The sequence below is a fragment of the Macrobrachium rosenbergii genome, chromosome 34 (assembly GCF_040412425.1).
Source record: "Macrobrachium rosenbergii isolate ZJJX-2024 chromosome 34, ASM4041242v1, whole genome shotgun sequence".
In the NCBI taxonomy this organism is placed as follows: Eukaryota; Metazoa; Arthropoda; class Malacostraca; order Decapoda; family Palaemonidae; genus Macrobrachium; species Macrobrachium rosenbergii.
In genome coordinates this window covers 10,232,212-10,245,800 of record NC_089774.1, presented here as the reverse complement: position 1 = coordinate 10,245,800, position 13,589 = coordinate 10,232,212, and the positions used below count along the sequence as shown (strand labels likewise).

The following is a 13,589-nucleotide window of genomic DNA, read 5'->3' as shown; positions in this document are numbered from 1 at the left end:
AGTTTTTGTAAGTGTCCAGGTTTGATAAAGTGACAATCAAAAGTGCCCAGGTGAAGTCAAGTTTATATAAAATCTTTTTTTTTTTTTTTTTAGTTCTGTCTTTGGTAACTTGATAAGTTGTTAATATTCTTACTGTATTGATCCGAAATGGCCAAGAATATAGAGGAGCTGTTACTAAACTCTCTCGTTTTCCCACGATCTTGTGACACGGCCTGAGAACTGCTGTAGAAAAACACAATTTCTGCAGTGAAACCTCACACTGAGCCTACTGTAGGCCGCTGTAGGAAAACACAATCGTATTCTTTAGCCAGAAGGGGGTACATATTGTGTAGCAGAGTCTGCAAAGCAACTTGCATAATCACCAGAGAAGATCGTCACTCGCAAGACAGTATTATCTGAGCAAGAGATTGAGGAGAGAGAAAGAGGGATCTTTCCCCAGGCTGTGTGTCACACCGATCAACAAATGTCTTGGGATCAATATGGTGGCATCTGATGATGATAAGGAACCGTTCTGGCGTCTGTTTTTTCGGCCCCAGAGTCTCCCTAACCCAGGGGCGATGCCTCAAAAGGACAGAATAAGCCCTGCAGAAGCTGGGGACGGACAGAATGGCAGAATTCAGCCCTCAACAGCAGCTTAACCACTGCGGTTCCTGCAGAAGAAGACGCACAGTAAAACAGAAAAGAGTAGAAAAGTGGAGAGAGAGAGAGAGAGAGAGAGAGAGAGAGAGAGAGAGAGTGGTAGCAGCAGCGGCTACGTCTGTAAGCGGGGCCACCCTAGTCAGTGCGTCCTCTCCTCCCAGAGCAGAGAGGGTCCCACCCCCCAGAGTTTCATTATTTGGCGTTTCTTTCCCAGAATGATCTGAACACTCTCTCTCTCCCTCTCTTTCTCTCTCTGAGATGAATGCATCCTCCCTTCCCTTCCCTTTTCTCACATGTCCCCAGCAAACAGCTGCTCCTCCTCCTTCTGCTACTGGCTGCAGAGAAGGTGAAAGAAGCCCACCATGGGATTGGCGGGTGGAAGAGGCTACGGAGATGGGAGACAGCAGGGATAACATCCCCTCCCCCCATCCCTCCACCCCCCTAGGGATCCCCGTGACGTCACAAATGGCCACAGTTCAGACAGAAAGCTCCGCTCAGTGAGCCTCAGTCAGAGTCCAAGTAGGGGTGCAGTGGGGTAAAAATTCCCTCATTTCGACGAGATCCTCCTGGGCCCATGAGAAATTCGGCAGGGGCCCATTATGGTCACATGCATCGCCTGGGGGTGCAGGAATAGATCCCAGGGGCTGAATGGCGGCGGAGGAGACGTGGGGTTCCACTCCTTCCCCGTGAAAAACCCGGCGCTCCTGCAGAAGTGGCTGGACGCCTTACAGATCTCCAGCGACGCTCTGAACAAGTACTGCCGGGTGTGTTCCGACCATTTCTTGCCCGGGGATTACAAGAGGGACTTCCGCCACGAGCTCATAGGCACCCGGAGGAAGAGGCTGCTCCGGGAGAACGCCGTCCCCTCGCTGGGCATCTGCAGAAGGCGCAGAAGGAACAGCAGAGGCGAGATTATTATGGAGGAGTCGACGGCAGTTCCACCAGAGGGGTTGGTGAGTGGCAAGCAGGCAAGAAGGGGCGAGCGGGCAGGTCTGGTCGAGAGAGAGAGAGAGAGAGAGAGAGAGAGAGAGAGAGAGAGAGAGAGAGAGAGAGAGAGAGAGAGAGAGAGAGAGAGAGCACCACCAGGCGTTGTGGGGGCTGGGGGATGGGCGAACTGGGGCTTTGTAAAAGAAATGCTTCGAGACAGTTCGAATCAAATGAAGCACCCAGACGCGATCTCACCTTAAACCTCTCTCTCTCTCTCTCTCTCTCTCTCTCTCTCTCTCTCTCTCTCTCTCTCTCTCTCTCTCGCGAGCATGCGATAAAATGAAACTGGTTTTATCTTAAACGTGGATGCCATTAATGTGGACTTTCATTATTTTTTGTCAATTTTTGCCTTTATTTTGGTCAGTTTTTGAGTTTTTGTGTGTCGGTACATTAGCATTTTGTCTAATATATATATATATATATATATATATATATATATATATATATATATATATATATGTATGTATGTATGTATGTATCAAAGCACGTGAGCTAACCCTCATAATAATAATATAATAATAATAATAATAATAATAATATTAATAATAATAATAATATCAGCCATTCAGATTTCATTACGGCTTCCAATATTTTATAGATGACTTCAAACCAAGGTCGCCTGATTAAGGTCAAGGTCACAGGGGGAAGGGGAAGAAGATGAACTTTCGTGGTCACACGCCTCAATGGCGTAACCTAGTAGGTCAATTTTGGGACAAAATTCCTGGGTCAGTTTGGTAATGAATTGGCTGGGGGTAATTGTGAACATGAGGGCTAGCACTAAACATGGCGAAACAGTGATTCATCTAGTACAGCCTTGCCGTGTTTTAGTACAGTACTAGCCCCTGTGGGGTCAAATGTATTTCGCCATGTTTAGTACAAGGCCCTGGGGGATCAAATGTCCCTTCAAATCACTGAGTGCAATTCTCAGAATTGAAACTTAGAAAAAATCCTCAGTTATTTACATATATTTTATTTTTTATTGTGATAAATATTAGTTTGCAAGAATATATAGGATATTTTTTTCATTTTTTTTATGAAGATTCGAAATATATAATAAAAGAAATCGAGTGGGGATATGTTCGGACCGGAAACCTACATTATCGGTATTTTCTTCTGATAACGATGGTCCACTGTCGTGTTGAAAGATGACTCCCGTGTTGCTTTGGTCGAGTTTTCACTTTTCAAGATGTCTGTGAATTCAGCTGTTTCACCGGTATGTGTGGGGCGATAATGTCGTTCAGTCTTGGCTATTTTTGACGAGTTTTAAATGTGGATATCCAGGGCTGGAGTCTCCCACGACGTTCGGGAAAATTGTTTTTTTTTATGGGACTTTTGGGCCTCCTTTGCTAGCCGTGCCATTCAATGAAGTTCGTTGTGTCGTTTAAAATGCTGTTCTGTCACCTGTCTTTATCGTTTCAAAGCTCCTTGGCAGCTCGCTTTAAACCCAGAGTAAAATATTATCAATACTCTGATTGTGTTCAGCAGCTCTTCAGTGCATCCACCTTCCGTGTTGATCTTGCCACAGTGTTACAAGATGTCAATCAATTTTTCTGTTTTTTAGGTTTTCCTGCTTATTTGTTCTTCCGACGTCGTGGCAGATTGACCATAGCTCACATTGGTCATCAGTAACCACTGCTCCAGTCACACTGAAGATACCTTTTTGCTGTTCACTCCTTACTCTTCCACCACGCAGGTTGTGTAGTTTCTTCGAGTGTCTAGTCTGACTGCCCTCGTAATGGCGTTTGTGATTTTGCATATGGCCTCCCGTCTGACTCCCTTCTCTTGTTGTAATGTTTTCAATTTGTCTGTGACGTCTGCAAGGACTGCAATTCTATGTCGGAGAATTTCTTTTATCTCCCTCCAGGTGCGTCTCTCTGCCGGCCTCTGTTCTTCATTTTTTGTTGCAGGCGATCAACCTTTGTGGCACTGGCTTCTTTGAAACTGACTTTTTCAGATTTTCTCACCTCTACTTTCAGTCTTTCTTGAAATTTCTGGATAAGGACACAGAGAGAGAGAGAGAGAGAGAGAGAGAGAGAGAGAGAGAGAGAGAGAGAGAGAGAGAGAGAGAGAGAGTATATGTTTGTTAATAAATGAGCCTTGTGCAGTATTGTTATGGTCTGAGCCAAATGAATAAATCTTATATCATGCAGGTGCTAAATCAAGGCCACAGTGAGAGAGAGAGAGAGAGAGAGAGAGAGAGAGAGAGAGAGAGAGAGAGAGAGAGAGAGAGAGAGAGAGAGTATATGTTTGTTAATGAATGGGTCTTGTGCAGTATGTTGTGGTCTGAGCCAAATTTATATATGCAGGTGCTAAATCAAGGCCACACACACAGAGAGAGAGAGAGAGAGAGAGAGAGAGAGAGAGAGAGAGAGAGAGAGATGCATCTGTCGCACATAAACCCCCAAAAGACACCCCAGCCTTCGTAAAAGATCAATGAATGATGCACTTCATAATCACAGTCTCAGTCGGTCTCTACACGAGACGGGAGTCACTCGAAACACCTGCCTTTATTAATCATTATTACCTCATATTTCCCTAAAATAATTACGCTTATTACCTTATTAGCATAAATGACCTTAAAGGTAAATTTTCGACACGACTGCAACCTCTCAAAGGCCCAAGAAACCTATTAAAAAAAAGCGTTTCAAAAGCTTCGGATCGTTGGTTCGTAGAAGATTCACGTAAAATGGCTGCTGCCCTCTCGCGGCCACGACGGGAACTGCCGATGTAAACAAAGCGACGTCGAACCGACTCTTCTTCAATGACGTCGATGCGAGAATTCGTCGTTAAATATCCGAAATTATTCGTGAAAAATATCCGTAAATTATTTAATAAACGATTTATAACGTTATCTTTCATTTCAAGCCTCAAATATATTAATTTAATGGCGCCACGGTGCTGCCACCTGGTGGCCGCTGAGGCGAACTACGGTTGTAAACAAAGCGACGTCCGTATCTCTTCTTCAATGGTGTCGATATGAGAATTCGTGATAATTCGTCATTATTCGTCTAAAGGGCTTCGGCGATTCGCGAATTCGTTCAGCATGAGGGAGAAGGTAAGCTTTCGGTTTTAAAGCTTTGGTTATTCGACGTAATTCAAGCTTGATTTGCCGCTTCGTCCGAGCTTGGGGTAAGCTTAAGCTTGGGGTCCTCATAATGGAAGCGTTTATGTGTATATATATTATTAGTGACGTTTGGCTTAATTATGGCCAGTTATTAAGTTTATATCTTGGCAATATCAATATCCCTGGTCAAATGCCCTGTAGTGTAGGTTAGGTTAAGGCAAGCTTGATTGGGGTATCATGCCCTGCCGTATTTCAGCGGCTGGGGGAGGGGCGTGGGCCGGATCTCGCCCCATACCCCTACCCCAAACCCCCCCTTCGTCCAATATACATTTGCCCCCCCCAACAGAAACGCTAAGTTCTAGGTCCTTTATAAAGGCTGCAAGTATTCTGTAGCTCTTGATTTCTCATGGAAATTCCATTATTACAGGGTGGGGGGAGAATGAGGGGGACCCCTACCCCCCGTACCTCCATTATTATAACTTAAAATTGCTTCCCTGAGAAACATTAGGTTTTGGGTCCTTCGTATAGTCTACAGATGTTCCACGGCTCGTAATTTCATGTGGAAATGCCTTTCACAAGGCTGCCACAATTATGGCAGATGTTTAGGTTTGTGACAGATGGCAGAAATTACCATCACACAACCTCCCCACATTTCCCTTATTCTAATTTAAACTTGTTCTCGTAAAAAATGATAAGTTTTTGTTCCTTCATATAGGCTACAGTTGTTCCATGGTTCAATTTTTTGTTGAAATTCCCTTGACTCGGCCACCACAATCACTGCAAATTTTTAGAATTGAGATAAACAGAAAATAACCTCACAGCCTACTTCCTCATCAATAACTATCGATAATTAGCAACATTAATAGCAGATTTTTTGTGACAACCTCAGGACCGAAGACGAAAGCCTTGGAAGTATTCCAGTTTTGAGAAAACTGCTATAAGGTATGAAATTCCCATTTGCCATCTCCTGATTGGCAGAAATAAACCCAACATCATCATTAGAAACTTGGAAGCACAAACAAACAATTTATGCAAGATGAGAGACACTATCTGAATGTGTACCTGATTAGTTTAGCAGATAAACTACTGTACAGTGTGTGGCTATAAGAAATTAGTTGTACTTCGTGCATCTGTCTGGTGTACAGTATATATTTCTTGCAACAACTGCAATTGCAGTCATTTAAAACCATGCTGTAATATGCAGTTCATATGTTAAAGACATATACAGTACTGTAATATAATTAATTAATATGGAATGATTGCAGGGGGACTGAGTGGCCTAGGTTAGCCTACTCTGGGGTCTTCTCAGTGGGATGTTTGATTTTCAAGGTTGTTCCCTCCCTTTCCCCAACTAAAGCAGAAAATAAAGAATATGTATGCTAATTAAAAGGCGAAATTATGGCCTTAAATCCCATACAATTAGCTGTAACTTCAGAAATATAAGATGAAAACTATGTGGCAAGCATACATTACTAATGAAGACATTTCTGATGACATGAATGCAACCTTGCACATACTACAAATACCTGCCAAAAAGGATGTTTGTGAAACACAAACATCTTGTTAGGGAAAAATTTTTGTAGTTACCTACCTTTAGATGAATGAGTGTTGCCATTAGTGTTTTGCTTATCAAAGTGTTCATAAACAGTAGTTGGTTGGGTCTGGTCTTAATGGACATTTTACTGTGGTGTTTTTCTTAAACTAATGAGTTTGTCTAGCTTGGTCTATTTATTCCACAATCCACTAAACCTGAAAAGAAATAGAGATAAATTTAGTTAAATAATTGAGTGCTTGATATCCCTTTCACAACATAATGGCCACGTAGTAACAGGCACTCAAACGTCTGTATAATACCCAAGGTCTAAATAAGCCTATTGTTTATCACAAACCATAAAAAATGTTGACAGTTTTAACATTTTCAGGTCTTGAATGACGTCCCGACTGTCTCCAATGCAGCAAGCACCGTCAACTGTTCAAACAGCGGTGCTGACATGGATCGTGATAATGTGAGTTCTGTATTTCAGCACAAACCCATTAATTCGCATTAGCCTATAATGTCCAGACACATCTCACAAGAGCCTTTCTTTCCGCCTGTCTGTGTATATATCTGAGTAATAAACATATTTGCCATTTGAGATTTTAAAAATATAATGATAGAGATATTTGATATTATGCATGGCCTATTTTAGTAGTTTTGTCTTATAATTTATCATTAGTTTGTTCTTATCTGATTTTAGATTTTTTTTGCATTGAATATGGAAGAGATTTTGTGGTTTCTCACTTGTGTAATGTACATTGTAATATATTGTGCTGGATTTTTTTACTGGTTCAGAATATGTGGCACAACACTATTATATAGTATGTATTTTAGCTACTGCGTGGTGGAATATGTTAAATGCTAATACATTTTTGTATGGTCGGGGATTTTTTTTTTTAGCTGCCAAGGGCTTTTCCTACCATCCTCTCTTACTCTACCAGCTATGTAGCTCTCTGCCTTTTAGTTTTTATCCGTTCTGTTTGGTCTACGGCTTTTTAGCTGTCCAAAATTTTTCATTGCTCCAGTTTTCACCTTTTACTAAGGACCTCCAGCAAGACTAGAACTATTGCTCGTCGGGTAAGACAGAGTGGCATGTCTAACTCCGTAAAGGGACACCCTATTTCAGAAATGTTGTGATGGTTATGTGTATTGAACACTCTTGTCTAATGTGCTATGTAACATACCTAACTTATTGCTATATAAATGTATAAACACTCTTAATTCTGCTTACTTTGTGCTTAGTTTGCATTAAATTCCTTCAGTGTAACTGAGTGGCAGTGGGAAAACTACGATTATAGTATGAATTACTAGCCCTCTGATTATTGCCTAAACCTAAATAGATATTTAAGACAAGCAAATCAAATTCTGAACAACAATGCCAAGTTGGAAAAATATTGAGATAATATTCGAAGTCCTCTCTCCCTGGCGTAACTGTCTATCTTATCTCTCAAGTACAGTGTGCAGTATGATACAGAGCATCACTGTAAGACACACCTCCTAACCATATTTCTCTAGATAACAGACAGACAGTGCCTGGGTTTCGGCTAAACCGGCTTGGGTATGGTAAGATATGAAAGTGATCTGGATGAAATTGACACACTGTAAGAGGGTGTATGTCTCTTTCATATGCTTTTTTTTTGACATCTCTTTATCTCAGGGGTCTTTTGTCACCTTTTTGTACCTTCAGTGGTACTTTTAATCTTTCCTTTTATTATTTTTTCATATTGGTGTGGTATATTTCCTGCTCTACTCCAAATAATTTGTGCCTGTGAAGTGGTACCCAGCCCAAATTGCTAAGTGAACTATATGAACCCCAAAAGTAACCTTCTTTACAAGTGCTTGCTTTGACAAAAATCTTTCTCACTGGGATTTGCATCTTCCGGAATAAGTAAACTGTTGGTAGTGGGTGTGTTTTTTCTTTTCATAGACTGTTGTTATTCCTGCGCCTAACGACTTTTTAGGATAGGAAGAAAAAGGAGGCTTTTCTTTGCCCTAGGAAAAGTTTTTACTAATGCCTAAAGAGGACTGGATCTTGCTCACTCACCTGTTCCAAAATGTTTGTTTACGTTTGTGGTGTCTGTGTGAAAAACACCAAGAATACTGTTACTTATTTCTTAAACGGATGTACCTCTTGGGCCTACAAGTTTGCACTAGAAATAGGATTGTTCTGTCACTGAAGTTGATTTCTGTTATTTTTTTTTATTTAGTACACGTATGTTACTAAAATTTTTCATGCAGTTGTTGGAGATGCAAGTCAAAATTTGCCAAGGTTTGTTTCAGAGATACTACTCATTGGTTTATGGCAGCTTGTTGATGTCACCAAGTTCATTTCTGCATTCTATTTTTGTACAGCACATTTTACAATGAACTGTCTTGCTTTCTACTTTTCATGGAAGCAAAGTATTGCATGCTAACAAAATTACTCAGGGCACAGTCGGAGAGGATTGTATGAAAAAATAGTCCTATGAGGGACCACAGATTTAAATAACTTTACAGAACTGTATTACCAGCTCTTAATATGTAATGTATTCCATTATTCTCATTGCGTTTCGTTATCACTTTTCAGGACGAGAGGAACGTGCACGACCCACTAAGCGACCCCTTGGCGGAAGATAGTGTGGAGATACTACCCGAGTTTGAAATCAAAGAGGAACCATATGATTTTTACGAAGACAACATCACAGATACTGGAAGTGTAAGCGATGCATTATGGCAGTGTTCTTTATGTTTGACAAATGCTAACTAAACAGCGCTGTATAATGAGCTACCTTCTGCTTATCAGACTTGAAGTTAAGTCTGTGGAATACGGTGCCCATAGAAAGCTCATGCGTAGGACAATTGTCCCTCGTAGGTAGGGGTTGTGCTGTCGGTGTGTCCCACGCATTGCACTGTAGGCATCACTTAAGGTCCTTTCCAGCATCCCTGTGGCTCCTAGCTGCAACTTCTTTCATTCCTTTGACTGTACCTCCATTCAAATTCTCCTTCTTCCATCTTGCTTTCGACCCTCTCCTAATAATTGCTCCATAGTGCAACTACGAGGTTCTCCGCCCGTTGCACCTTCCATTAAACCTTTTTACTCTCAATTTCCCTTCAGCGCTGAACGTCCTCATAGTTTCCCAGTGCTCGGCCTTTAAATTTTATATTCCATTCCACCCTTATGGTAGGCTAGGTTGACCTAGATTAGTTTAAGTTAGGTTTTGAACCCAAATGACTCGGGGGGGGGAATACTGTGCATGACTTGAATCCCTTGTTTTAATGCTCTCTTATTGATCTCAGTAACTACTTTTAGATGAGATTAACCTGATGTATGCCTTTCACAGCCATGTTGGATATCAGACGGCGTCACCCTCATCGGCGAAAATGACGACGACATTGAGCTCGAGGATGCGATCCAGCTGGAAGACAACAGCGACCCCTTTGATTACGTCGAGAAACTCAACAATTCTCACGAGGACATCATGGTGAGGGCGACATCTGAGAACACATTTAGTTCTGTGAAATTGATCCTTCTACGCTCCTACATTAAAGATGAGCACAGATATTAAAAATGAACACTTGTATTGTAGTATCAGACATTGAAATGTATTTGTAACTTCTGAGATAACTGTTACATTTTTTTTGTTGTGATTTCAGGATGTCTCACCTATTCAGAAGTACCCAAACAAAGGTAAGAAGCTGGTGGAATGTGGATTGTATTATTGTGAGCGTCTGCTATAGTCCAATTGCATGTTATTCTCAAAATAGCGATAATTCTGTGTCACATTTTTATAGATAGTTTTAATGAAGTGTGTCAGTAACTTCTTACAAATAAGGTTACTGTTTTGTGAACTGTATGGCATAAAACTAAGTGTGTCAGTAACTTCTTACAAATAAGGTTACTGTTTTGTGAACTGTATGGCATTTTAATTTAATTTTCCAGGCAGGAAATGGAAGCAAAAGCCGTACGGGTACACGAGAAAGATTCTGAGGAACTTCGTCCCCTACGAAGTAGACGTTGATGATGACATGGATGACGGGCTGATGGTAACGGTCGAGAACGCAGCAGCCTTCAAAGACGACCTGGAAGAATTCGGCTGGAGACACAAGCGAATGACCGACGCAGATTTGGCCAGGCGCAGGCGAGAGTTTGAGACCCATTTGATGCGGTGCAAAGTCAACATCAAGGTGATGCAGGCGCGCCTCGATGAGGAACGAGGCAAGATGCTCAGGATCCAGAATTCCCTGATGAACATCAGGAGGCGGCAAAGGCGACACGAGATGAAGAAGATGCAGTACGGGGGCAGCGTGACCGAAGTCATGGACGACCCAACCGCTGGCATCAAATATTCTAAACTGGGCTCCGAAGGGAAGAATTCCCTCGCTTTAAGTGTCGAAGACGGTGACAGGAAGAAAGAAACATTGGTGGCCATGAAGATGAGGATGGCCCGTCTGCGTGAAATCAAGGCGAAAAAGGCTCTCGAGCAGAAGAGGTCTGGGGTCGTGGACTACCAAAAAGAACTGGAGAATAAGCTGAGGATGGCCAGGCTGAGAGAGATCAAAGCCCAGAAGGCTCTCGAGAGGAAGCTGAACCTTGACCCTGAAGTACCGAGGCCCAAAATGAAACCGCTCAAGATCCCGAAGCCGGAGGAGTGCATGAATGGCGAAGATTACGAGAAGGTGCTGGAGGCCAAGTTGAGGATGGCCAGGCTTCGTGAAATTAAGGCAATGAAAGCCCTCGAGAGAGTTAACAACGAGGACAGCGATAAAACGGATGAGTTTAAGATCAAGAAGACAAAGGTGAAGCGGCTAAAAATGAAAATGAAGACCCACAAGCCATATGACGAGTTGGAAATGAAGGCTAAGATGGCAAAGCTCCGAGAAATAAAAGCCCAGAAGGCTTTGGAGAGAAAGAAATTGGAGGAGTCAGGCGAAGTGCCAATCAAAGATAAGATTGAAAAGAAGAGGATTTTGATAAAGAAGAGGAAACTGGAGGGTGACAGGGGCTTAGAAGCTCCTTCCACATCGAACGGAGGGGAACCCAGGGAGGAAATACCCCACATAAACATAAAAGCGGAGGAAAAAGAGACGAAACCAGAGATTCACATTGCCACATCCCACATGCTGTGGAATGTCTTGAGTCGCATCAAGATGGAACCGTACCAGGAGAGCTCGTCGGCGACCACCTCTGACAACTCCACAACTAACTATTTCTCCAATCAGGGTAAGAATAATCCGAGTCCTTCGGATATTCCAAAGCTGGTGAAAGAATTTATGTGTCGCGACGACGTCTCTAAAATCAGCACAACTTCTCCGTACGCCATGTCAAATTCAATGACCTCGGTACGATACCGAATGCACTACCTTCCAATCCTCCACAAGCAATTTGAAGCGGAGAATGGCAACGTATGTTCGTACGCTTCGTTTTGTAGTTACGTGCCTCAGAACGTCATCAAACCTCACGCTTGGCAGTGGAAATTCTGCCCCTGCTTGCCGTGCATAAACCCTGAACTGAAATTTGAGAAGATGATTTCTGAGGGAATATTGAAAATGGATGGCATCGAACTCGGGGACATTCTGCATGACGACGCCAAAGAAAACATGCTCATGGTACAGCTGAGAGAGTTGAGGGACAGCCGCCAGTTTTTCACCTACGACGCGTGGGAGAGAAACTCGAGTGGAACGATCAACGCCAAACGACGGACTGCGAGCGAGCCCATTACTGCTGTGGTTACGAAGTTCTTGGAGGAGCTGAGCATGTTGAAGTCTCATATTCAGAGGTCTTTTTATCAGTACCATGCAGCCAAGTTGGCACGAGACCGTGGCCTGCACTGTGCCGACGAAGTTACCTTACACATTGAATGTTCCCCTCTCTCTTTGTATCGCAGCCCTGGAACAGACTCTGGTCCCTCGGAACCTGCGGCGGTATTTACGTTTCTCACGGGGTATCTCTGGAGTCAGAATTGTGAGCAAGCTCTTGCAGCAGTCTCAGAAAATAAGGACTATTCAACGTCGGGTATCTGGGCAGGGTTAGAGAAGATACTGCTCAGTATAGTCAAGGCTGGCAAGAAGAAAATCAACATCATTTCAGACAGTCCTACGAACAAGTACCGTAACAAAAGCAACTTCTACTACATGAGCGACTTTGCTCGGATGTACGGCGTGTGTTTCCGGTGGATATTTCTGGAGCTCAGTCATCAGCTAGGGAACGCAGATCTCATCAGGTTCGAAATTGAACGTACCGTCAAGGAAGAGTTGGCGGAAAATCCAGATATGTCGTTGGCGAAGAGCGAAATTCAAAAGCTAGTTCAGTCTCGCACTTCCATCATTCTCGACTCGTATTCGCACGAAGACGTGCTGAAGTACAAGTTGAATTTACCAAAGTTGAAAGTAGTGCAAGGCACCCAGAAGTTTGACGAGGTGATAATTTTGCCCGAAGACTTCTGGGTAAGAGATGTCATAGGATTCGACACTTTCAAAAAGCTGCCGTTTTGAGGGAAGTACTTTGTCAGTGGCGTGACAACAGATCGGATGGAATTTGCATAGAATTTTGCACGTGACTATTACATAACTCTGTGCAGATTCCCATTCCTTTACTTTTGCTCAAATTCAGTTGTGTGTGTATGTGTTGCAAGCAACAGTAAGTTAAGATGCAGGTGACTGTGGGCAAGCCAAAAATACAAAAGTGACATAGTAGATATTAGTGGACGAGACTGTGGAGATATGAAATTGAGCAAATTAATATGCAAGTCACTCTGTGAGTGAAGGCTTAATCTTAAGGACGTAATATTAAACTTTTGGAATACAGTAGTTACGTCGTTTTAGCTGCATTATTTGTGTAGGTTATCGTCTAGGGTTCGACATAACCCCTCTCTTTCAACCTCAGTTTAGAATCCTTAAGTTGTGATCGTTTCGCACCCCGTCGCGAAGTGCTGTTGGTTACAGCAGGCGTAAATTTCCAGATGGTATTTTAGTTGGACAATAGGACCGTGTACAAATTAAACTGTAACGTGTGCGCCATACAATGGTGAATTGTAGTAGCTGCCAACTGATGTGATGTTTTTGTTTCTGTAACTTATTCCACTTTTATATTGGAGCTGTACGATAGTATCTTTTGTGCTAGAAAATTATTTTAGGTAACTGTAAATATTTTTGAAGGAAAAAGAATTATATTTTGTACTATTCCATGTTATTTTTTTGATGCTAAGGCTCCCTTTCAAAGACTTATTTATTTCCAAGAGTTTCCCCGAATGGAGGTTTTGCTCAAGTTTATTGTGGTCGATGAAAGGTGCACTCACTGATTTGTGGGAGGTGGATAAAAAGACTTAACACACTGTAGGCATTACTTAAGGTTCTTTGCAGTGTCCTGTCAGTCCCCCCCCTAGC

The 13,589-nt window shown here is 42.5% G+C and overlaps 1 protein-coding gene across 4 annotated transcripts; it reads left to right on the top strand.

Moving 5' to 3' along the window:
- Nucleotides 1–1,127: 1,127 nt before the first annotated feature.
- LOC136856182 (uncharacterized) lies at nucleotides 1,128–13,388 on the top strand. 4 transcript variants are annotated; one of them, XM_067133852.1, is made up of 6 exons: nucleotides 1,128–1,592; nucleotides 6,613–6,696; nucleotides 8,794–8,922; nucleotides 9,548–9,688; nucleotides 9,861–9,894; nucleotides 10,147–13,388. In XM_067133852.1, exons 1-6 carry the CDS (start codon nucleotides 1,239–1,241, stop codon nucleotides 12,696–12,698), a joined length of 3,294 nt encoding a protein of 1,097 aa, XP_066989953.1. In that variant the 5' UTR covers nucleotides 1,128–1,238; the 3' UTR covers nucleotides 12,699–13,388. The 4 variants fall into 4 exon arrangements, with proteins under 4 accessions (XP_066989953.1, XP_066989955.1, XP_066989956.1 ...); XM_067133854.1 differs by lacking the exon at nucleotides 1,128–1,592 and adding an exon at nucleotides 2,761–2,839; XM_067133855.1 differs by lacking the exon at nucleotides 1,128–1,592 and adding an exon at nucleotides 4,040–4,681.
- Nucleotides 13,389–13,589: the final 201 nt, after the last annotated feature.